A 25,822-nucleotide genomic window follows, 5' to 3' on the forward strand; every position below is an offset into this window, starting at 1 on the left:
AAAACTCGAGACCGGCTGGACGGATTTGGCTAATTTTGGTCTTAAATTAATTGTGGAAGACCAGAGAAGGTTTAAAAGGTGAATAATTAAAGTGAAAGTGCCCGGAATTAAATAACAACAACGATTTTGATTCTCCTTTGATGTGTCCCCCGTCGTTCAAAAACCAAATTAAAATAATAGTTTAAAACTCTCAGGACGTAAAAAATAAACTTAATTTTAGGTAACTATAGTATGTAGATGAACTAGAGTTGTTAACTATCTATCAGATTATTATTATATAGTTTGTTTATAAATCTTAAATTTTGTCACAAATTAAATTTCTGAACCTAACCGCACCACTAAACAAAACAAAGAACATAGTATATCAGAAAACTTTAAATTAATTAACAGACTGTATCGTAACTGTGTGTGTGTCTGTCAATATCAAATTGATACCTCAAAAATAGCTATTATTTCAGAAAATCTCTGTTTTGTAAGTAAGCAACATCATGTCTAATTAATCGAAAATTATAATAAAGTTTCATTCATACTGAGCATTTTTTTTTCATTTGTTTTAATAAAAATAGCCAAAAATTAAGGTTTTTTATTTATCGATTGAGGCAGTACGAAGTCTGCCGGATCAGCTAGTATAATATAATATAGTACTGAAGAATAAAAAAAAATGGAAAACCCAAAAGTGAACGCTCATACTATATTTTTTTTAAAGCTAAATTTTGAATAAAATCGAAACACCTGCGTTTTCAAAAAAAAAACGAGAAGGCCTACAGTAGTGATTTTCGAAAGCAACCTTCTCTGCTTAATTCTGAAAATTGTGAAATAAAAGTTTCGTCAAGACGTTCTCGAGATATCCGTACCACGCCGATTTTTTGAACCACAGACAAATGGACGTCCACGATAATTTTTTTTATGAATTCTTTTTTATATTAATACGTATTCGACAACTAAAAGAAAGTATCAGGATAATTCATTTGTGTGACAGTTTTATATTGATGTGCTTTTTATAACCTGTATAGCCGAGTGGTTAGCGATCCTACCTACTAAGCTAGAGGTCCCGGGTTCGAATTCCGGTAGGTGCAAGCATTTATATGATGAATATAGATGTTTGTTTCCGAGTCATGGATGTTTAAATGTATTTATGTATGTTTATATGAATATATGTATGTTTAAGTATATTGTATTAAATATATCATTGTCTTGTAATCCATAACACAGGGTATATATGCTTAGCTTGGGGCAAGATAATTTGTGTAAAAAGTGTGTCAATATTATTATTATATTATAATGTGTAAGAGTAACTATGCAGTTTAAAGAGTGGAAATCGTGTGACCTTGACAGGTCGGTTATAAAGCACAACCTCGCCGCTTTGCGTTCGAGGCGTGGAATATGTTTTTAGCAGTTTGTGTGGGCAACTATCACAGCTAGTATGATAGTGATAGACAATAATTAATGTTACCTTTTGGGAACAGTCTCCGCACGGCTCAGAGCACCGTTTCTTACAGTGATGGTTGCACGGCAGCATTCGCGCGCAATTCTTGAGACATGGCATCGAATTTACGTCGTCCTTACAAGCAACTCTCGCAGTGTGCTTGCAATTGTTTCTTTTCTTTACAACCTTTAAAATAATACAAATTAGTAGAGTACATTGTTCACCAGTACTTATCTAAACTCATGTCGTAATTCATAATATATATTTTAGTAGTTAGGTATTATGTGATTTAAGCCAATTTATATTAAGGCCAACGAGAAGAGACAATTAATGTAAACAAAGGCTTCAGGGCTTCAAAACATTTTTATTTGAATAAATTATATACAAATTATGAATTCCCTATCTAATCGCTGTCATCTGTATTAGATAAAGATGATTCGTCGGAAGAGTCCGAATCAGCTGTATTTATGACAATACAACTCAGTAACGGTTCGTTTGTTTTTTTATGAAAGAGGATGACAATTGAGCGTACAGGTCATCTGATGTTAAGTAACCCTCGCCGCCCAAATTCTCCTGAAGCACCAATAGAATCACAGAAGCCTTTTAGAAAAGTGTACACACTTTTTTTATGAAAATAAGGGCCGAGACGAGCAGGACGTTCAGCTGATGATAATTGATACGCACTGCCCATTACAATGCAGGGCCGCTCAAGATTATCGAAAAATCGCGGCAGCTGCGCTAGTGGCACTACAACTGCGCTCGTCACCTTGAGACATAAGATGTTAAGTCTCATTTCCCCAGTAATTTCACTAGCTACGGCGCCCTTCAGACCGAAACACAGTAATGCTGACATTACTGCTTCAAGGCAGCAATAGGCGCCGTTGTGGTAAAAGCTTTTTTCGCGCTTTTTTGAAGATATCCAAGGTATGCACTAATCTAAAATTCTTCGTTTACGTTACTGAAAAACATTGACAAAGTGTCAAGCGCGCGAACCAATCACCGTAATCATGTCATGCTTAGAACAAATCATGTAAGTCACGTTGGGCGCATGACAAAGTACATCCAAATATCGAGGTTGATTCAATACCACGCACACTTTCTATGCATAGATAGTTCACTGTATTGTGACTTTATTGTGTGACTTTTTGGCGCTATAGTTAGGCAATTACAGACGTGCGAACTGAGTCACAAACATTACGTCAAAGGGATGTGACAATACCGCACAACTCGTTATCGATAAAGGGATGCCGCTCGGACGCAGGTAGCTGATGACTAATGCAATAATATTAAATGTAGGTGTTTGTGAAAATTGTGTTATAATTGTCATTAGACTTTCATAAGCGAACCATGGACGCATTATTCTCCAACTTAACTTTGTTAAAATTAAAGGGCGATATTAACGCCCAAACTCGTACGGTTATTCATAATTTGTTAACAGTGTTTATTAAATTGAAAAGTGACCCGGTAAAAATGTCTTCGTTAACCTTTCCTTAATTACCTGCTAATGACTATCGACAAATCCCTTCTTTGTTGCACACAACACTAGCAGTGCGAGCGAGACTTCCGATATCCTAATAAGTGTGACCAAGAGGTCTTATAAAAATGATTTATGACTCAGTTTGCACGTTTGTAATGGACCAACTATAATAATCAACGGTAGATAGTATGACAAGACTGCTTTCATGTTTTATTTTCGTTCACTGTTTATTTGTATTAATACACACAATATTTTTTACAAATCCAAAAACAAAAGCCTTAAAACAGCAGAACATCATTTTACAATATAGAGTGCAATATATATTCTATATATGTTGCAGTGGGTTCAATCCCGTTCAAATACTCTTAAATAGACACAGCTATGTAAAGTATAATACTCACTTCAACGTTACATTCATCACAAGTCTCGTAGCATTTCTTGTTACATCTGTGTTCTGCTTGCACATCCCCTTCTTGAGAGCAGCCTTTTTTATTTTTTTCACACGGCCGTTCACATAAATACTAAAAAGAGACGTCATGCTTCATTTTATAGATAGCTTTAAAAAAGCATTATGGAGTAAAAAATAGAGCCCTAGATCTGTTAAAAGCATATTTAAGCGAAAGAATTCAGATAGTCGATGTATCGAAATGGCAAACGGTCTTCGGGTAAACCTATAGGAATAGGTGTTCCGCAGGGTTCTATTCTCGGTCCTTCCTTCTTTCTAATATATATTAACGATTTACCGTCGTTTGTGGTAGATGATAGCCATGAGATTGTATTGTTTGCTGATGATACTTCACTTATTTTTAAATTGAAGCGATGTGCAGATATTGATGACGAGGTAAACAATGCACTCTCAAAGATAGTGCGTTGGTTTGAGACGAATAATCTGCACTTAAACAGTAAAAAAAAACAATGTGTTTACGGTTCATTACACCAAACACAGCAGAGGTACAAACCAACGTACTTATAAATGGCCAGCGATTGGAACTTTCCGAAGCGGTAGTAGTATTTAGTATTTTAGAAATGACATCAAAAATAATTCTTAAGGAATAAATTTTGAGAAAATAAATGCCTTTTGCCTATTTTTGCCTGCCTGTAAGCTCCTTAACCTTTATAATATTTTAATTATCTTTTTATACATAAGAAGTAATATGGAATGCCGGCCTTTGATATGAGAGCATTGATTTAGGTTTGAATGTTTCTTAGCCATATCGGTTGGGGAATACTGCAACCGTTTATCGATTCCACAAAGTCATTGTGGGAGAATTATATACACGAGGCGGGCCGAACTTTTAATTGTTGCAATTGTCCGCGGTTGAAATTCGGCTGCTGAACCTAAGCCAAAACTCTTCTGGCCGAGATATAATATAAGGTGCGTTATTTAGGTACGAATTAAAGAAAAATTGCCTCGCGAATTATGGTAGGGGCTGCCTTCCGCGCATGCGCGATGTCATCCATACACAGTGTACAGCAACAGACAACGGTGATTTTGGGACAATGTTAAATCTACAAAAGTAGACTATACTAAGTTACCTCCATCGGTTTCGTTAATGCAGTTGCAATGAGAGAGGGGGAGCAGAAACCATCAAGTGTGCCAACAAACTCGTCGGTCGATTTTTTTTTATGAAAATAAGGGACGAGACGAGCAAGACGTTCAGCTGATGGTAATTAATATGCCCTACTTATTATAATGCTGTGCCGAGCAGGATTCTTGAAAAACCCAAAAATTCTGAGCGGCACTACAATTGCGCTCGTCACCTTGCGACATAAGATGTTAAGTCTCATTTGCCCAGTAATTTCACTAGCTACGGCGCCCTTCAGACCGAAACACAGTAATGTTTACACGTTACTGCTTCACGGCAGGAATAGGCGCCGGCCCGTTGTGGTACCCATAATCTAGCATTGGATGTTAATGGAGTCACCTGGAGATGCTCTGGGTCGTCGGTGACATGGCACGTCCGCTCACACTTGTGGCCGCAATTAGCCCGGCCGCCGCACTCAACCGGACACCGCAGCTGTGTCATGTTTAAATAGCATGGCTTTTTTGCCTGAAAACAAATATTTTTTTAAAATTGTCGAATGCCAAACGTTCTCTAAAATTATAGTTTATCCCTACTAATATTATAAATGTGAATGTAAGTTTGTTTGTTACGATTTTACGCCGGAGTTACTGTACCGCTTTTGATTTGGTACAGCGATAGACAAGAGCTAAGAGAGACCGGAAAAATTCAGGGATCCCGCGGGATTTGTGAAAAACTGCAATTCACGTCGATGATTTATAACAATACCAATAGAAGGTTTAGTTTGCCATAGCAATCTTCCTCCAAATAAGATTCATAACATAATAATTTGGAAACGGAGCGAAAACGGGAGCCGGAACTGGAATAGGACTAGAGATAATCTTCAATTCCAAACTTGCTTTTTATTTTTAAAAACTCTTTATTTACGCGGACAAAGTCGCGGGCGTAAACTAGTTCGTTCTATAATCCGTAGCACTCATAGTACACTAAAAAAGGTTCCCTTTTTACATATTAAACGGACTTTTGGCCCATGCCCTTATTATCATTAACAAGACACAAAAGAAAACTAAAAAAATATTGTGGTTGAACAGGTTATCAACTGTAAAGTAGATCCAGTAGATAGAGCCACAACCTGAGAGTTGAAGAAGACAAAACAAGATTTATGAACGATACGTCACTCGAACGATTGGCTCGGTGGACGGAACCCGAGAGGTTGCAGTTTCCAGGCCCGCAGCGTTCATAAATTTTGTTTACAAATTTATTTTGTACCCACAAGATTACTGACCACGTATTTAGAGACTCTGAGACAAATTATTATTGAAATAATAAATTATTATGCTTATGTTTTGACATGAGAAGTAGTTATGACTACTGTACGGTGTTATGGTTACCTTACAGACTAATTTATGTATGGTCCATAAATTAAACGAGACTTTGTATAGATTCATTAAAATAAGTCTACAAAGGTAAAAATGGTAAATGGTTATGAACACAAGTGAACCGATTGAAGCTCAAGCGGTAAAGTGGGGGGGAAAATGTGGAAGTACGGCACGCGCCAGAGCGCTGACGGAACGCAACATGATGTGCGATGGTCGACTCGTACACCTACCAATAATACTGACAATATATTTATATGGCATTTAATTTTATATAGTTTGCACATCGACGCATTTCACCATATCTTTACCAAGAAGATCGGTCCTGCGCTGCCCTCATCCAACATATTCCGGCGATCTTGACCAGATCGTCGGTCGCTCTTGTGGGGGGCCTACCAACACTGCGCCATCCAGTACGTAGTGACCATTCGAGACTTTACTGCCCCAACGGCCATCTCTGTTGAGCTATGTGCCCTGCCCACTGCCATTTCAGTTTCGCAACCATCTGGGCTATGGTGGTAACTTTGATTCTCCTACGGATCTCCTCATTTCTGATTCGATCTCGCACGAAAACTAAAAAATTAATAGTAATAACCAAAAACTTATTAGTAATCAATATTATAAACATAAAAACTCACATCGTGCCCGCAATCCGGCATCACAACATCTACGAGAGTCAGACATTTTATATGATTACTAGCCGGGTCTTCAAAGCACCGTAAGGTCATAAGGTGTTTGCAAGGCAATGTTTTTTCGACTTTAACTTTGCATGGTTGGCATGTTACATTACACATTAAGGGGCAAACGTGATCTAACTCACAAATAACCCTGAAACACAAAACACATTATTATTATATATATTATATATTATTATACCAAACAAAATGTCGTGGACGCCAGATTGATGCGAAGTCTGAAGTTTATTTTTACATTCATTTACATATTTTGAAGGTGTTTTGAAATTATTAAATGTAGGTACTAATTGATAGGCTTATGGCGGTAAAGCGATGGCTGCTCTATGTGCCATGTTAATACGATCGACAACGCTAGCTTTTATTTGGTAAATAACTACGTCTACAGTACACAAAAACTCTTTTATTGTTGAATCCCTTTATAAAGAACTTGAATTGATACCTATAGGAGCACCAGCTGATCAGCAATTGTCAGTACAGTTTTCGCCAAGGTCTTTCAGCTGGTGATCATGGATCACTAGCTTTTTGGCTAAAAGGGACATCAAGTTTGTTATGCACGGTAGTTACGTACTCCGACTTATGACGACCGACGACTTACCATGTTATCCCCAACACTGTTTATATATTTTATTAAAAAGAGCTCAAAAAAGAATACTGGGAGTTTCTTACACCGCTTCTTGTCTCTCAAAGCGGCATTTGTTTCCGACGCCGTGGTAATATTGAAATGACATAAAAAAAATCTAAAGGAATCAATTTTGAGAAAATCAATGTCTTTTACTGTTTCTACCGTATATCAATATGCTTCAAATCAGCGGCTTTCTTTCTACATTTCCCCCTAGCCACAGACGAGAAAGCTGCTGCGCAACGCTTTTGAAAATTTAATCTTTTGTAGTTGTTGGTTTTCATAACCACGTAGCATTGAAAGTGAAATAAAGAAAAAACAATTTAAACCAAATTATTTTACATTTTGATTTTATAAACAATCTAGATAATCAAATGCATTTCGATTGCGTCCAAAATTATCACGTCTTTTGGTACATAAAAAATTTATAAAACTTCTAAAGCTGACCCCGACAGACGTTGTTCTGTACATAATAAATAAAATAGGCACTGTTTTTATGAATTTGTTGATATTCTTTCATTACATCAAGAATTAATATTGCCATATAAAGTAATAAAAAAAAATATTAATATTTTTGGGGTATACAAAATAGATGCAACCGATTCTCAGACCTACCAAATATATCGTAATACAATAATTATTCTAATCGATTGCCATCTTGCAACCCTATAGCGGAGTTGTGGATGGAACAGAATATAAAATCGCGATCCAAAAATACTTCTAGATCGTAGAAGGGCGAAAATTAATTAAGTTGTATCTATTTTTCAATGCTGAATCATAATAAAATAAAAATAATAAAATTGTCAAAAAAATAAAAACAAAATATTTAATGGTGGGTGGTGGTAGGTGGCCTTTTCATTTAGGGGTATGAAAAATAGATGTTGGCCGATTCTCAGACCGACCCGGTATGTACACATTTTTACTCAGTTCACAGATTTCGGAGGAGTTTGGTAACAAACACCGGGACACGAGAATTTTATATATTAGATGATAATTACCTCTCACATTTAAGAATACATTGGACAGACTCATGATTATTGTCATAACCGTGGCACACGAGCGGGCACGGGTGTAAACACTTCAGCTTGTGAAGACATTTCTGTAAGCACCCTCCTTCCGGTACAAACTCAAAGTCGCTTTCTTTGGTAACCTGAAAATGAACAAAAAACCCATACAATTGTTTAGGTCGAAGTTAGTAAGATATTTTCAAGTATAATTTGGTCCAAGTAGAGAGCAATATATTATATAGTCCATTCTAAGACTGCTGCGAAACCTACACCAAGTTTGTCTCGGCAACTAATACTTGTTTTTTCTGCTGAACAGCCTTTATATCGAGATTTGAGACAAATTTGGAATTAAATTAAATTTGTAACCATAATTTATGAACTATGCAAGACTCGAACTCGCAAGCAACCTCTGGGGTTCCGTCCGAGAGTTCTTCCACTGAGCTAAACAATGGCACCCGAAAGAGTCGTGGGTTCGGAGTTCAGTACTTTCCCCCATACAAATACCATAACTGACCCTCCACCATATGCCTTTTTTCCAATGATGTTCCACTGTGCCTAGCTGTCTCCGCGGCGTATCCACATTTTTAACTTAGGGCTTTAAGCAAAATCTGGACTCATCTGTGAATAGCACTTGACTCCAAGATAGGTCATTCCAATTTTCAGGATTGCGAGTAAAATCAACTCGAGCTACTTGATGTGGCAAGAACGGGGCCTGTGGCAGGCAAGTATGAATTTATTCCAGATGATTTCAATTTTAATTTTCTTCTTCTAACAGCATTCTTGCCTCAAACGTCTTGGAGCTTCGTTCATAGCTCAGAGACCCAGAACAAGACAAAGATCTGATTCTAAGCCCGGTGTTAATGATAAAACGGTCATCTATGGTCACAGTTTTCCATTAATGTCCGTTTTTCTAGTCCCATAACCATTCCGTCTAACCCTTATGTTTGTAGATGTGCACAGCTTCAAATAAAGTAGCAGCTCTTTATTGCATCTTTGCATTCTTTACAACATTTTTTTTTGCATTTAGATCAGGCATTCTCTGTTTATTTTTCTGTTTACGTTTCTAGCAAAACTTTAAACTCGATTCCAAAAGTTGAGAAATTTTTCGCAATACAGGAAAACACTACATACGAAATAATTACATAAATAACAAATGAAATTCGAAAAAAGAAATATTCTAAAACTTTATTCTTGTATAGCATTCATTTATATTTGTCGCCATAAGAAAAATACAAATTTTTCTCTTGCGCTCCGCTAAATTTGTCTATGAGTGTATATTAGACCATTATTTGCCATCAATATATATTTATGAAGTAGCAGTTATGGTAAAGAATAATATCAATAAATATGAAACCCTAATTTCGAAACGAAACGACAACAAATTACGACCTTTGAAGTCCATAACAGAGTTGTATCGAAACAGCATCTTTTGCATGGGACCAACAATTTACAATAAGTTACCTGACAATATTAAGCGCGAAAATATATTCTACTTTAAAAATTCACTCAAATCTTACTTAATAAAAAAAGCATACTACTCATTAAAAGATTTTCTTGACGGTAAAATAGGAAATAATAAAAATTAACTTCGACTGAATCTGAAATCATTGTGTAGCTAATGACATTATATTATAAATTAAAATGAATAAGCCTATGAAATAATAACTATTGTATGATTGATGTTAATCTAAGTTTGCTTGGGATGTATATCTTTTTTTTAGTACAGTATATTATAATTGTTACAGAGATTAACACGAGAACTGACTATGTATTCCACTATAAGTTTGCATGCCTTATGGGTTAGGATAAGAGCACCTGTTAATTATAAGCCAACAACATCTTATTATTACCTTATCTCGCAAATAAAGATGATTTGATTTGAAAAGACTATTAATAAGTACAAAATAAATTATCTAATAAGATCATAATTATTTACCGTAGTTATAGTGTCTGGATGATTTTCACATTTCAATTGAATCTGTTGTCCCAATAATCCTTTTTCTTCTAAAGTCTGCGAGATTTTTGCCCAAAGGTCTGATTTTGATTTAAGCATAGTTATGTTACCAAATATGTAGAAACCTAAATATTTAATGTCCGATTAATTTTAATAATAAATAAGCGATTGAGTACAGTTAATGGTTTATATGTAAAAAAAGCGAGTACACCTTCCTTAAAGCCATTTTTTGCCATTTGGCTACGGAACCCTAAAAATAACGGGTTGCAGTCCGGGAGTGCCGGCAGAAGTGAAAACTTGAACATTTTGGAATGGTTAGGGAATAATTTAGCGCGAATTGCTTTATTTATCAGTATAAAAGTACTAGCATTTATGTGATTAAATACAGTATTCATTTATTGCGCTATCGTACACGGCGCCCTTCAGACCGAAACACAGTAATGTTTATACATTACTGCTTCACAGCAGAATACCCATAATTTAGCCGGCTTCCTGCGCAAAGGAGCCTCCCACTGGTATTACATTTTAACGATATTTTTATGACAAAAAGAAGCCCGCTGTGTTTCTTGCGCCAGTTCGTCTCAGATCTCAGTAATACTTTTTCGAATGGGTGCTAGTTTTCGACTTTCAAAAAGTGATTTCACATCTTTCTTTGAATAAAAATATTTGTATTTATAATCAACTTCTCAGCCGGTTCTGTGTTTTTCACTTTAATTGAGTTTATTTTAATGAAAATAAGGGACGAGACGAGCATGACTTCAGCTGATGGTAATTGATACGCCTTACCCATTACAATGCAGTGGACAGTCAGGATTATTCTCTTCAAAATATTCTGAGCGGCACTACATTTGCGGCCGACACCTTGAGACATAAGATGTTACGTCTCATTGAAATGATTATTGCATTTGTATGCATAGTTTGGGCTTTAAATGGCACTAGTAGCATTTTGCTAAGGATATAGATGGGGCAGAGCGAATCAAATGCAAGGTTATTTACTCAGGGAAGCGTCTAGCTGTCGATTGACTACAAATTATTATTAAAGCATATTAAAACCAGTAACACATACGAGAGTATTCATTTCAGCCGGAAGACGTCCACTGCTGGACAAATGCCTCCCTCAAAGATTTCCACGACGATCCGTCCTGCGCTGCCCTCATCCAACCTATTCCGGCGATCTTGACCAGATCGTCGGTCCATCTTGTGGGAGGCCAACCAACACTGCGTCTTCCGGTACTTTGTCGACATTCGAGGACTTTTCTGCGCCAACGGACATCTGTCCGTTGCGCAAAGTGCCATGCCCACTGCCACTTCAGCTTCGTAACCATCTGGGCTATGACCGTGACTTTGGTTCTCCTACGGATATCCGCATCTCTGATTAGATCTCGCAGGGAAACTCTGAGCATAGTGGACTCCATTGCCCTCTGAGCGACAATGAACTAGAGTATAGTAATCTACAATTTGTAATATTCAAGTTTATACTTGAGTCACCTTAAGGATTATACGTGGTCGGTACGTATTAAATATTTTTTTTTTATATAAGAGGGGGCTAACGGGCAAGAGGCTTTAGGGGATGGGGAGAGGTGAGGCAGCCACCCGTGGACATTGGCAAACAACAGGTGTCATGAAATGAGTTGCGGCCTTTAAGGTGGGAGTATGCTGTTTATTGAAAGTTCCTAAGTCGTATCTGTTCGGGAATAACGCAGCCGGTAATTGATTCCACAAAGTGGCTGTGCGAGGCAAGAAATTTCTTGCAAAACGCGCGGTTATGGAATGCCAGACGTCAACGTGATGCGGATGGTACTTTGCACGTAATGTCCGGTGGTGGAATTCGGCAGCTGGAACCAACCCGAACAGCTCCTCTGAGCACTACCCGTGATAATTGCGGTAGAAGATGCCGAGAGAACCCACATCTCTACGCAATGCTTAAGAATCAAGCCGATCGGAGATGACTTGATCGTCGATGATTCGAGCCGCTCTTCGTTGTATGTGGTGAAATGGAAGAAGCTGGTACTGGAGCCCGAAAAGGCGCATGCCTTATATAGTTGCAGGCGGTGGCTTATAGTGAAGTACTGTCTCGCCTTACTGAGTACATCAAGCTTTTTAGAGGCTTATTTGCCCTTCTCTTCCAAGTGACCACGGAACTGAACGTCGCTCGATATATCTCGTGAAATAGACTTTTATTATTAAAAGATCAAATATTGTATAATACTCACCTTCTCTTGCGCGGGACAACGCCACACAAACTCTATTCTCAGTTTGTAGAAAACCAATCTTACCCTCTGCGTTATTTCTTACGAGAGAAAGTAGAATTATCTTTGATTCTTCTCCTTGGTAATTATCGACGACCGTAATTTGTATTTTCTTTAAAAACACATACTTCTCTCTTTCCTAAAACAAGCAATTTGTAATGTTTTATAAAGTGATAACCCTCACATCTGGGATAAATACACAAATAAAATATGAAAACAAAATTTTATGAACGATGCGGGACTCGAACCCGGTTGGATCAGTTGGAAGAACACTCGCACGGAACGCGAGAGGTCGCGGGTTCGAGTCTCGCATCGTTCATAAAATTTTGTTTTCAAATTTTATTTGTGTTTCCTAAAATAATTAAATCACAATGTCTACATCACACCTACATACTATATTATATTATTTCTTTACGATAATATTTGTATCTGTAGGCACACATCAGGTCATCATTTTCGCAGCGACATTTTTACATCGACAGTTTTTATAATGAGACATTTTACATAGATATATTATGATGTTTCACCAATTACTAACAATCTAAAATGTTCTTAGGCTACAAAGGAGAAAGTCGAAAACTATTAGTTAGGAAAATAAATTAAAATTACATTCATGGTATGTGCTACCAGTTACCTTTCTCAAGTAGAACATTTGCGCAGAATACGCAGCAAGTATGGTAACATCTTCAGGTTGATAGCCCTGCTGCATCAAATAATTAGCCAACTTTAAGACCAAATCTCCTTCTTGGGAGTTGCTTTTGCTACCGCCGTCAGTAGTCTTCTGAAAAGTCGAGAATAAATATTTGATAATTTTCACCACACACAAATTGCCATAGCCATAAAAGGTCTTTAATAGATCGAATTAAATACTTATTGAGGGATTATAACTTGAACTCGTGAGAGTCAAAGTAAACACTAGCCATGATAAATTTTTAACTTTAACATTGTAATTATTATGACGGGTACTCACGATATATGGTTTAAGACTAGCGCAAACATGGAATCCCGTGGTCTCAATCTGCAGTACAAATGCAACAAAAAGACCCGAAAGGATGGACGTAGTCAGTATTGTGTGTCGTGAATTAGGGAAGCAAAGACCTGTATAGCCGAGTGGTTAGCGATCCTACCTACTAAGCTAGAGGTCCCGGGTTCGAATCCCGGTAGGGGCAAGCATTTATATGATGAATATGGATGTTTGTTTCCGAGTCAAGGATGTTTAAATGTATAAATATATGTATGTTTAAGTAATTATATTGTATTAAATGTATCATTGTCTTGTAACCCATAACACAGGCTATATATGCTTAACTAGGGGCAAGATAATTTGTGTAAAAAGTGTGTCAATATTATTATTAAAACGAGTACTATGCTTAACTTGGGGCAAGATAATTTGTGTAAAAAGTGTGTCAATATTATTATTAAAACGAGTACTATGCTTAACTTGGGGCAAGATAATTTGTGTAAAAAGTGTGTCAATATTATTATTAAAACGAGTACTATTAGTGTCAAGTGTCAATGTGTCAAGAAATTTCTCGCCGCTTCCGCTTTTCCGCCGCGACCATGCAATTGGGTCGAAATGTCGACATCAAATTAATAAAATAATAAATCTTGAGAATACGTCATAATAATTATTACAAACATGATATTTGCGAACACACCTGTTCCAGAAAGTCGTGAGTCCAGAAAAACATATTGCATTTCATTCCCTTAACATTCGGGAATCGTTCAACAGACGGGTGGTTCAACAAGTCGGGATATATGTGCGGTGATATCAGGGAAGCAATCTCTGGCCGCATCCGGTGTTGAACGGACAGTCGACGGCTATGTATTTTATTGTTGATCATACGCTCGAATAAAGACACTTCGATGTTGTACTCTCGAGCTAATTTCATACAGGCAGCCGACGGTCGAAGTTGTTGGTGATCCCCTGAAATGTTTGATGAAATCAAATCAAAAATCGTTAAACAATAGACAACCGGAATGTGGCGGAAATAAAAAGTCACCGATAATAAATAATGAGGACTTATCTAAAATTCTATGAGCACTAGATATTGATGAGATATACGCTGATCCGATTAATATTACGTTAAAGGTGCTAGAAGGGTTTTAAGCGCTTGAACTTTAAATTTGTTAATAGCATGTCACACATTGGAAGGAATCAGTAAGTTTACATCTCTCATATTCGGTAAGTTGGGGACTTGTAGGTGACCAATTAGCGATCTAGGGTAATAATGTAGCTAGAAAAGCCCTAGAGCGGTAAGTTAATAAAAAAAAAACTCTTCACTCTTTCAAAAAGTTCGCGTACATCTAACCATCATACTGGCAATAGACATCATGCATTCAGCCCAATGATAAAAGAGGTCGCTTCGCTATTCAGCCTTGTCTTCGTATGAGTATAAATAATGGTCATCAATTTTAAATATCGAACGGCGAAGCTCAATTCGCTCTTGTAAAAAAATAATAAAAAAAAGATGAAAAAAAGGCGGGAATAGAAAACTTATACTTTATATATTGTTTGTTTTTGGGATTTTTTTATAATTACGTGCTAATTAGGAAAAAAACATGAGTTCTACACGTGATGAAGATATGTACTGCACTCCCGATTCAATGAAAATAGAAGCTGAAGCAGCAATTAACAATATTTTATTATTGTAATGCCAGTTTTTTTCTACTTACCTCACAATCGAGATGTAAAGCAGAGTAGTTAGCTCGGGTGTAACCATCAATTGCTCCCCTCAAACTATAGATCTCGAGCTGCAATTGATGCCTTACAGCCCTTGGCTACTAATCTACTATTATTCTCATTAAGACCTATTGTCACTTACATGACAAATGAACATTTAAACAATTAAAGAAGGTACTCACAAACAATGATTTTGGTAGGTACAGAATGCAATACAATGTTAGGCAAATAGATACGACATAAAACAACCCACATATGTTATTGAAAGGTTTCATAATTATTCAGTATATGCCTTTGGAGGCTCGCTTTAAAAGAAGTCAATGTTTTGGCATTTCATATTTCTGAGGGCAGGTTGTTATATATCTGAACTCCCTCAAAGGTTATTGTCTGTTTTCCATAAGTACTTCTCACCATTGGCAGCTCAATATGACTAGCTCTTACGTATAATAATTCTGGTTAAATCCTTTTTTTGAAAGAAGGATGTGTTAGTGTGAATTTTTTTTTTTGTGATTATTATTTATAATAAGAAAAATCATTTACAAAGTCATCATACCAAAAATATTTTTTTTCGCAATAATTCAAGTTATTTCAAAATAAAAATTAATTTTTGAATATCGAACGGCGAAGACACGCCGACAACTCCCGAACAAACCCGAGCGCGTTATGACGTCACAACTGTGGTGTCCAATCATGGCGCGTTTATAGTCATGTGATTTTTATTTAAATTTCATCAATTTTTAATTGTTTTTAATTGCAAAAAAAAATTAAGTTTTTTGCATTAAATATCAATATAATTAATAATAAAGTTTTAAAATACATAAAAAAAGAAAAAAAAATTTTTTTTTCAACAACACAATTGTCTGATTGTCATAATTTTTGTTTCTGTGTAGATTTTTTCAGTTAAAGTTAAGTAGGGATAATGAAACAGTAGCTTTACTAGTTTATATTCTGTTGTCTGTAGTTTAACTAATTTCGACTTTGCAATACAACCCCATATTTCTAAAAGATACAATAGGTGTGGTTTAACTAGTGAGCTGTAAATTGTAAATCGGACACGGCGTGGAATAGATCTGACAATGTTTCGCAAGATACCAATTAGAGATGATAATTTTGTTCTTACTCCTATCACTATCCAAAATGAGACAACAAACCACGAAGCAACAGTAGCAATTGCTGCGGGCCCCGTACATTTAAGCCTTCACAATATCTCTGCCTAACCGATATTAAATTTACTTGATGTCACAAAAACGTGAAACTACAACTTTTCCCACAGATAATCCACGTTAGATACTTGGTAACCGACATGTTCCAATATGTCCTTGATCTGTCAAGGGCTCTGAAAAAGTTTGCTAAGGGCCCCGCGCTTGCTCAATCCGATACTGAATATGAGGCATAGATATTTCTCTTCTTCTTTTTCTTCGATTTGTTGATTATTTATTCTTAAATGTGTGAAAGGAAAAATAGTTTTGTTTTTTGCTTTAAAGATGATTTACGAGGTTTTAGATGTGTTTATAGTTAAAAGGTTACTTTGAAAGTATTGAAAAATAGTATTAAGATCGGCCTGTGCAAAAGAAATTAGTTAATTAATTGATTTTCCAAAGTAAAAATAATCTGTCCGTGCAAACCTATTTCATGAATGTTGTTGACATAAATGAAGTATAAAAGGGGTTCTAAGATTGAGCCTTGAGGCACCCCGTATAAAGGTGATCAAGGATTATTATATTAACCAAGATGAAAGTTGCGGCTATGCGCATTAATAATTCCATGCTGCGATATGCGGTTTGCCCATAGACAAGGCGGAAATCAAGAGCCAAAAAAGATTGTAGCCCCGTAAGAAGTAAGATGAAACCACATTACAGGCATGAAATGTAAAGCAGTATAAAAGCTTACCAATTAGTATTAGATGCTCGCAACCCTCGCTAAGAGATGTGATAATGTGTTGCTCGAACACTTCTGCCGCTTCTTCTACGATCACTGTAACATAGAAGAGATTTCTATAAACTATGGAGCTTGGATAATTCATCCGTCTAGATCTCTTGCTGTTAGACAATCGATAAAAACGGGCCAGGCATTAGTTTAGTGCGCGTGACAAGCTACGTCTTACACTCGCGATTTGTATTAGTGTACATGAATTGCTCTAAATAGAGGTAAGTTCTAAACTCATCGTTTTCTATGCAATCCATAGCATATATATCATCCACAAAGTAGTAAATTGGACAATTAATATCATTTTTCCCAATTCCATGACCTCCGCTAGCGATCTTCTGTTGTACTAAAAAAGTAAATAGGGTTATCGAAAGCTAAGATGAAGTTTTGGCAGTTGTAGCAGCCTGGATACAGAGAAAGCTTTTGATCGAGATACATATAAGTCGCCTCTGTCGAAACTCTAATCATTTGTGTATTCCGAGTTTTCGTATGTGGACCACCAGCTTCCTTCCTGGGCGCAGCAAGCGGTCATCTTCGACGGATTTTGCTCGAACCCGTAACTCCTGAACGATATTTCTTCTGCATATCAATGATTTGTAGGATATCTCCAACAAACATTGTTATACAAATGAAAGTAGTGGCGATGCCTTTGATACCGGCAATGCAGGTCTTGATAGAAAGCATCAATCAGTTCCGGAAGATACTTGTATCTTCTACCGAGTCACGGAATGGGGTAAAATAAACCTTGTGCAATTTGACCACAGAAGACTCAAATTTGCATGTGTCGTTCGTAAATAATAATCGTAAGATACCGAGTACTCCGTGGAGGGCTCGATCAACTGTCGCTGTGACGTTAATAACGTCGCGTTATGTGTGACTTTTAACGCATTTATCATGGGGAGTTTCATGGCGTGATGTCTCCAGGACGATACGAAATGGCTGCTTTCAAAACAAGAGCGTACACCAACCTAAAAGACCGGTAATGGTCATTCCACGGTGACGGTTATTACTTTGGTATTCCGAGAGCGTGGGCGGCGGTGATCATTCATCAACAGTGACCAGTGCCTCCTCTTCGATAAAAAAAATATCTGGCTAGTCAGGGGCCATCCTAAAAAGGTGTCAATAATTAAATATGTTCCATATAATAACTGACTAACTAACTACGTACCTCATTTCTTGTAAAAAAAATAAAAATAATATTTGCCTTGAAATACATAAATCGACTTCTTGACACGATTTAAACAAATACTCCCAGATATACATTCGTAAACACCACAAGGATGCAAATAAATTATCTATAAAAGTAGTGGCTTTAGTACAGTTCAGTGTAGCTCTATTTCAGTGTGACCAATGATCTATTATGATGGCGACTGTTAACCATAGTTCACTGTTAAGATTAATAAGACACTATGTAGTTGATATTTGTCCCTTTCTCTCTTTTCTAGAGAATATACCCCTTCGGAGGCCGGCAATATATCTCTTGGCCTCCGGCATTGCGATGTCCATTTGTGGCTGGTTTATTCACTTTCCATCAAGTTCCCGCTTATAAAAAAAGGAACAAGCGTCTACATGAGTTGACCGATCAATCAATCTACAAGTATGCTATTAGTAGCTGCAAACTGTGAATGATTAATATAATTAAAATATAATGTTATTATTTTGGGGCTAGAAGAATAATAAAATACTTACTTTCGATTGCCGAATACAGAGCAAAAGAATAATCATGTCAGCCATTTATTGGATTTAGAAATTTAAATGCAAACCTATTGGTGGCTTCAACTCATCAAGAAGTTTCTGAACCCTTGCCGCAGCGGTAGTTGTCATGCCAATTACTTCATAGTGCTTTATTAAGTCCAAATCAACCAATAGTTTGGCTTCCTCATACGCTTGTTTTGATCTGTCCATATCAACCTTCAAAATATTCTGGCAGTTAATAAGTTAGTTAGTTATAGTTAATAAGGAGTAATATTATGATTTCATCAATATAGATATCGTATCCGAGGTTCTCGAGAACGAATTTGGGATCATTTATGAAATCCAAGATGGCCTCCGCGCAAAATTATGATTTCAACAATATGGGTATCGTATCCGAGGTTCTCGAAGGTGCAGAGAACGAATTTCGGATCATTTTTGAAATCCAAGATGGCCGCCGCGCAAAATTATCCATAGTGTTGCATAATATTACGTACATTTTATTTTAGTACTTTCCGACTTACATTTACCCATATATTTTAACAAATACGCTGTCGCATCATCATCATTTTTTTACTATGATTCCCGATTTGTACTTGTTTGCTAAAATAAGAAGAACGAAAGCATGAGCGAAAATGCAACCAAGGCGTCGCGTTTAGTTTATTACGAAAAAAATATTATAAAATAATTTACAAAGCGTATTGATAAAACCCACGAGGAAAAATAAAAATAATAAATAACTATCGAATAAAATAAGTTTTGTGTTTATAGCTATCAGAGTTTTATGATAATATAAAATACTTCCAATAATAGAGCCTATTTTAAAAAAATCATTTCTATCGAGATTTTTTTTCGTAATCGTGTTTTCGAAACTGCAATAATTTAAGATATGAAGATTAACATGTCAAAAAATTGGAAGCGTAGTATTTGTAGCAGTATTTTAAGTAGATTTTCAAAAATGTTACTGTATAAGACTATAGCGCCTTAAACAAATTTAACAAATTTCAATTGTGGCAATACCGCCCACATGAATAGATCTTACCATACTCTGCTTGCAGAGAGCCGTTTTTAATTCATATATTTTGATCATTTATATGAAAATTTTTGTCTACCTGGATAACATAATTGTTTTCTGTGTACGGCTTTTTTTGGAGTTTTCATTCAGGTTGATTATATATTATTATTAACTGACACTAAAACATAAAAAATAAAAAAAAAACCGACTTCAAAAACTGAAAAGTATCAAATAACTAAAAATTTAATTTAATACACCTCTTATGCAAACCTTTACCAATAATATTAATAAAAATGCTATTATTTGTATGTGCTATATATTTATAGCTTTGAAGTCGGTGCCAAGCCAAATGTAATAAAGGTACCTACACTCGCCACGCGTGACTTTGAGCGGGATAGCTTCGTCTAGAACAAAACAAACCAAGCGGACTGACACGCGTTGCCAGAAAACCTAAATAATTACAGTAAGTAAGTTGATTATTTATTTATTTATTGGAAAACAAACAGCTTAAGTTATATACACATTGTAACACATAATTTATATTACACAAGCCAATAAAGTTTCCACTTAAATATAAACAAAGTAGGAGTGAATATAATACAAAATATAACGATTTTATATACAATTAAACATAAGGCGAGAAAAGTACACAAAAATACAAATGAAACAAAATTTATCAAATTTATCGGTTGGACATATTTTAAGAATGTTTAAGATATTCTTTAATTTTTTTAGTAAAAGTTGGATAGCTGCTATGAAAAATGTCTAAGTGACTATAATTATTATTATAAGTGTTGCATGCTCTTATAATAAAACAATTATAATATGAAGTTTTATTTTGTTTAGGCCTTGGCACTGACTTAAAACCTATCAATAGGTAGCACATACAAATAATAGTATTTTATTAATATTAAAGGTAAAGGTTTGCATAAGAGGTGTAATAAATTAAATTTTTTGTTATTTGATACTTTTCAGTTTTTGAAGTCGGTTTTAACTTTAAAATTTGTCCTTACTTCTTCTAAACTTACTTTAATATTGCCTGTAATACCTGCAAGCACTTATTTATTGCTTAATGCCTCATCTCCACTATCGGCGATGATCATCGTGTATTTAATAATCCACACGATCGTCCGTGATCATTTATTGACCGGCAGTTCTTCAAGATGGACGTGGAATTTATAGTTGTTGCTACCATTTATTTACTTTCAGTATACAATATTAATTATTTTGGGGATTCCATATTTTTAGATACTTCTAATAAAGTTCTATGAATTTAAATGTTCTTTCATTTGACCACCCAGTAGTTTTTGTATCGTACTCGCGCTATGTAAATAAAAGAAAAACAAAACGCGACTAGGCGAAGTACGTACGGCTTCGCTCACTGGCCAGTGTCCTCCAGTGAAGTGAGGGCACGACAAGTCACCGATCGCCGCGATCACTATGAAGATTCGATTCGATCGGCGACTAGAGGCGAATAAGCCCTCCACAATATCGTGCTCGCGTGTAATCGCCGATTGTGAAGAGGTGCCATAACAATGTTTGTTTGTAATATGGTTTTTAAACGAGAAAACTGGGTTTAAAAAATTGTTTCCTTTTTAAATGTTACCGTTTTTTAATTTATAAAAGTAGTACGAATTTATAAAAAAAAAAAAACTTTTCGCATATAGTATATACATACTATATGCGAAGACATTCCCCCAACCTATTAAATGGAACAAGTCAGCAAAGAGGATGTAAATACTACTTAATAAGAGGCGAGACTGTCTGTGAAGTAAAAATTGAAATTTAGTTTAGTATGAAACATGCAGTGATGTTTACTATTTCAAACAAAGTTTGAAAGCGAACAGTTGCTTAAAACGTAGTGGATTTCGGCTATCTCCGTTTTTTATAATATTATAGCCGTCATCTGTCAATTTATCAATGACTGCACGTTTCATACAATCGAGTGAATCGCTTTTTTCTTAGTTTCGCTAGGCTGCAGGTCTGTTGCACATAAATATAACAGTACCTGTAAGGGTCGAACTTGAGCTTGTAATTTCGTCCTGAGGTCATTAACCCAGTTAAAGTATAACTTCCAGCGGTTGCTCAATGACATTTTTGCTGTAGGTTGTCTACATAGTGCCTCATATTCAGCCTCAGTTAAATTCTCCTCTGAATATAGCCTATGCATTTCCTGAAAATTAATAAGAACAACATGAATACACTTTTATTTATTAAACTTTTAACACGAATTCCATAAAATGTGATGTTTGTGGCTTGGAACGTTTTTCAGGAATCGTCCAATTATGATACTGACCTGGAATGTCTCTATTCTTGCAAACGCAAATTTAATACAATTTTCACTTGGAATTATTTGTTGCATAGCTGAAGAATTTTCTATTACTGAAAAGTTTGTTTTTAATAACTCCATTAATTGTTTTATAGTCGATGAACATATATCTACTAATTGACATACATTTTCATCTTCCAGTTCATCAATCACGGTATCACCATTTTTTAAACTATGCTTCTTATCCTCTTTTTCTGTTTTCAGAGATTCTTCATATTTCTCTAATAGCTGTTTTGCCCTAACCAGATCATTTCCTAAATTCATTGTACTAAACTGGAAAAGCCACACTGATAAAGGGTCTTCTGAGCTTTTTCCTTCCCTCTGTTCAGCATCATATATTTGTATAATAGATCCAAGTTTTGCGCAACTTTTCGCAACGTATTTTTTTATAACACAACTGTGGACGATACCACTGCTCAAGGAGGTAATGTTTTTTTGTAACTGTTTCATGCTCCTTTCACATTCATTAAAGGAAAATCGCCTCTCACGTAGTAAGGAATTATGTTTACTATTATTTCCTTTCGATGACGCCCTTAATTCATTTAAATTATGTTTCTTAAGGTCTTCGCTACGAGATTGCCCTCCAATTCGTACGACCGAGTCAGTTATCTTCAAAATAGCTTCAAGAAACTGATCTAAGGCGTGATTAGTATAGCATATGACTAGCATAAGGCATCTATCTATTTTTATATTAGTCAGTAAAGTCTGTGCTATCTTTATACCTAAGTAAGTTTTTCCTGTACCCGGTGGTCCCTGTATCACAGAAAACTCATGGGTAAGAGCCAATTTATAGGCTTCATATTGACTTTGATTCATATTTAACTGTTGACAGGTAGGCCATGTGGCAAAGTTCAACACTTCGAAATAGTGATTGTTAGAATCTTCTGTCTCTACTTCATAATCTGTATATGAGATCAGATATTGCGGTGGATTTGGTTGGGGCTGTAATTAAAAATATTAAATAGTAACGGTTATAGTTATTTATGCAACTGTTGTGTAATAATGGGTATTAAATGAATGTGGGTTTATCACACGAGGCTCCGCTTGATAATAGTATCACATGAGTGTTTTAATACCTGATTATCAACAGTTGCATACAAGACTTTATCAACACCCAAAATATGAATCCTCTATAAAAGATTCTAAAACACAGCTTATTGTTTTAGTATCTTTAGAAGAGCATTTAAAGCATGAGTGTAGATATAATAATAGTACGGCACATGTTTCAAATTCAAATATTTTTATTCAAAATAGGATTTAAAATCACTTATTGAACGTCAAAAACTACCACCCATGTTAATAACACGCATCTGCGAGTAACACTGTGTGTTACTGTGATGTGTCATTTATTATTTTAGGAAGGTCGTGTTTTAGCTTATATTACTTATAGTGTTTGTTTCTTGTTTAAATGAAAGAAAGATTTAAATAAAAGGATTCTAAGCAAAGCGGTACTTATGTTGATGAAGACTTATATAGCCCAGTGGTTAGTGCCCTGACTACTGAGCTAGGGGCACGGGTGCCAATCCCGGTAGGTACAAACGTTTGTATGATAAATATTAAGATTTGTTTCCGAATCATGGATTGTTGTCTAACATCCATGGCGTAGGCTATGCTATGCCGACGTCGGGGCTAGACAATATGTATGAAAGATGGCAATTCTTATTAATATGTAGTGGGGAGAAAAAACATAATGATGTATAAGGTTTAGGTCATGGCATATCGTGTTTTTGTAGGAATTCTAAATCATCTATTAAAAGTCAAAATCTACTACTCGAAACGACATCAAGGGACACGTTTGACATGTGAATTATTTGCTAGTTGAATGATGGTGTGATAATTGCGACGCAAAAATTTTGGTACAATGCTTGACAAACAAACATCTGAAAGAATATGGAGCACCTAAAATAGTGTAAGCTATCGTGGGTAATTCTAAGCAACGATGGCTGGTCCATGCGTCAACTCGCGAATGGGTTGCTAATTCTGGTGCCAGGCCGACCTGTTGTTATAGTAAAGAAATCATTGTATTTATTGGATGCGATTACATATCATGTCAGTAAACACGGCCATCTTGTTCGCGAAGAATACTTACACAAACAATGAATCAAGCTCTGAAGGTTGATGCATCCAATATACCGGATAAAACCGGAAAGCAGCAAAGAACAAATTCGCCTCTCACTCACTGATTTTATGTTCTCATGTATGTGACGACAGTCTTAATGAGATATTAAAGTTCTTTAAACCGAATATAGCATGATTTATATTTATACAGTTTATTCTTTATTAATTTTTATGAAATATTTGATATTTAAATCGCTTATAACATTAGTAATAAGTTTGTGTATTGGATGTACTTCTTACAAACTAATTTGTTTTGTATATGGTTGTACCATTGTTAAATACATTTATAGAAAAGAGTGGCCGTTGAGTTTCTTGTATGTTCTTTTCACGAGCTTAACTTTTTCCGAACACATGGTAGATTCAGTTATTTAAAAAAAAATATGTAATGACGCTATTTGACTTTAAATACTGCAAAACATGTTCAAATATATTATACATACATCCACATCTACAATATATTTCTTCATGCTCATATTTTCTGCAAACGAAGGATGTTTAAGGACATTGAGCACGTGAAAGTAAGGTTCAAAATAAACTTCACTCTCCAACATAGTATAAAAATCTTTATAGGACAGATTTTCCTCGTTTCCCACTACCAACACTGGAATCTGAAAAAAAATATATTGAGTAATAAAAAGACGAGCGCGATTGAGAAATAAAAACAAAGCGAAAGAACGCTGCTATTGATCGAAACCTCCCTTGAGAAGACCGTGAATTGGGATAAAGTATATCGTATGTTAATTTCAAAATCAAATCATTTCATTCGATTTCAAAATCAGTTGGGCTTGGGCCCCACTGATTTTGAAAATACGATAAAAGGTACTATTTATCCTATTTTAATTTTGTCACTTGAGTGAAGGAAGGTATATATTTCAAAGTTATACCAGAGCGCGTTAATATTAATTGCTTTTATGTTCTATTGTGTCTTCTCTTGTATTGTTTGTGTATTGTGTATGTACTCGTATAAACGCGCGAACCAAATTATTGGTTCGCGCGTTTGACACGGTAATTATACCGTAATTATGGCGAGCGCGCATGACCGGACGATGGTAGAATAGCTGAGTTTGTAATCGAATTATTTATAAAGCCGCGTACCAATAACACTATTTTTTCAACATTGATAGTAAACTGTATTGTGGCTTTATTGTGTAACTTCTTGCGCTAATAATCAACGGAGTATAGTATAGCAAGACTGCTTCCATGATTTATATGCGTTCACTGCTCGTCACATATTGCACGGCTTTACCTTTCTAATATGAATCTTCTTGTTCATATAGATGATACTAGTAAATATTAAAAATAACCAATTGATTTGTATAAATATTACCTTTCCATTTATTAAATTATAAACTTGTCGATCAAGTATCGTAGCTACGATGAACGTCTTGGTTTCTTCGTTCACAAATATGACTAGAGAACCATACAGAAAGCGTTTATTATATTGCCATTTTATTGACTGGAATCTTTTGCATGTTTCCTTGTTCAGCTGAACAACGTGGCCACACGTCATATTGGACACATAGGGCTCCGTGAAGACCACCTTGTGGTATACTCTAGAATGTGGAAAATAGATAAACGAGACGAAAGTAAAGATCTATCAAGTAATAAAAATTATGTGTTAAATATCCAATGTAAAATAATAAAATCTATGAAGATATTTTTGCTCATATCAATTACAATACCCAATGACGTTCTATACATATAGGCCATAGTTTCTCAACCTTATTTTGCTC

General features: G+C 35.6%; 1 protein-coding gene across 1 annotated transcript in view; it reads right to left on the reverse strand.

The window, feature by feature from the left end:
- Nucleotides 1-6,407: 6,407 nt before the first annotated feature.
- LOC126966086 (NFX1-type zinc finger-containing protein 1-like) overlaps nucleotides 6,408-25,822 on the reverse strand; it is a 50,505-nt gene continuing 31,090 nt past the window's right edge. The window contains exons 11-22 of the mRNA XM_050809961.1: nucleotides 25,417-25,642; nucleotides 24,530-24,697; nucleotides 21,939-22,913; nucleotides 21,651-21,815; nucleotides 18,699-18,846; nucleotides 16,900-16,983; nucleotides 13,985-14,253; nucleotides 12,961-13,107; nucleotides 12,291-12,465; nucleotides 10,060-10,202; nucleotides 8,115-8,266; nucleotides 6,408-6,630 (exon numbers count right to left, since the gene is read on the reverse strand). Of these exons, the coding sequence (XP_050665918.1) occupies nucleotides 6,408-6,630; nucleotides 8,115-8,266; nucleotides 10,060-10,202; nucleotides 12,291-12,465; nucleotides 12,961-13,107; nucleotides 13,985-14,253; nucleotides 16,900-16,983; nucleotides 18,699-18,846; nucleotides 21,651-21,815; nucleotides 21,939-22,913; nucleotides 24,530-24,697; nucleotides 25,417-25,642 (2,875 nt within the window). The remainder of the gene's footprint in view (nucleotides 6,631-8,114; nucleotides 8,267-10,059; nucleotides 10,203-12,290; nucleotides 12,466-12,960; nucleotides 13,108-13,984; nucleotides 14,254-16,899; nucleotides 16,984-18,698; nucleotides 18,847-21,650; nucleotides 21,816-21,938; nucleotides 22,914-24,529; nucleotides 24,698-25,416; nucleotides 25,643-25,822) is intronic.

The sequence above is a fragment of the Leptidea sinapis genome, chromosome 9 (genome assembly GCF_905404315.1).
Source record: "Leptidea sinapis chromosome 9, ilLepSina1.1, whole genome shotgun sequence".
Classification (NCBI taxonomy): Eukaryota; Metazoa; Arthropoda; class Insecta; order Lepidoptera; family Pieridae; genus Leptidea; species Leptidea sinapis.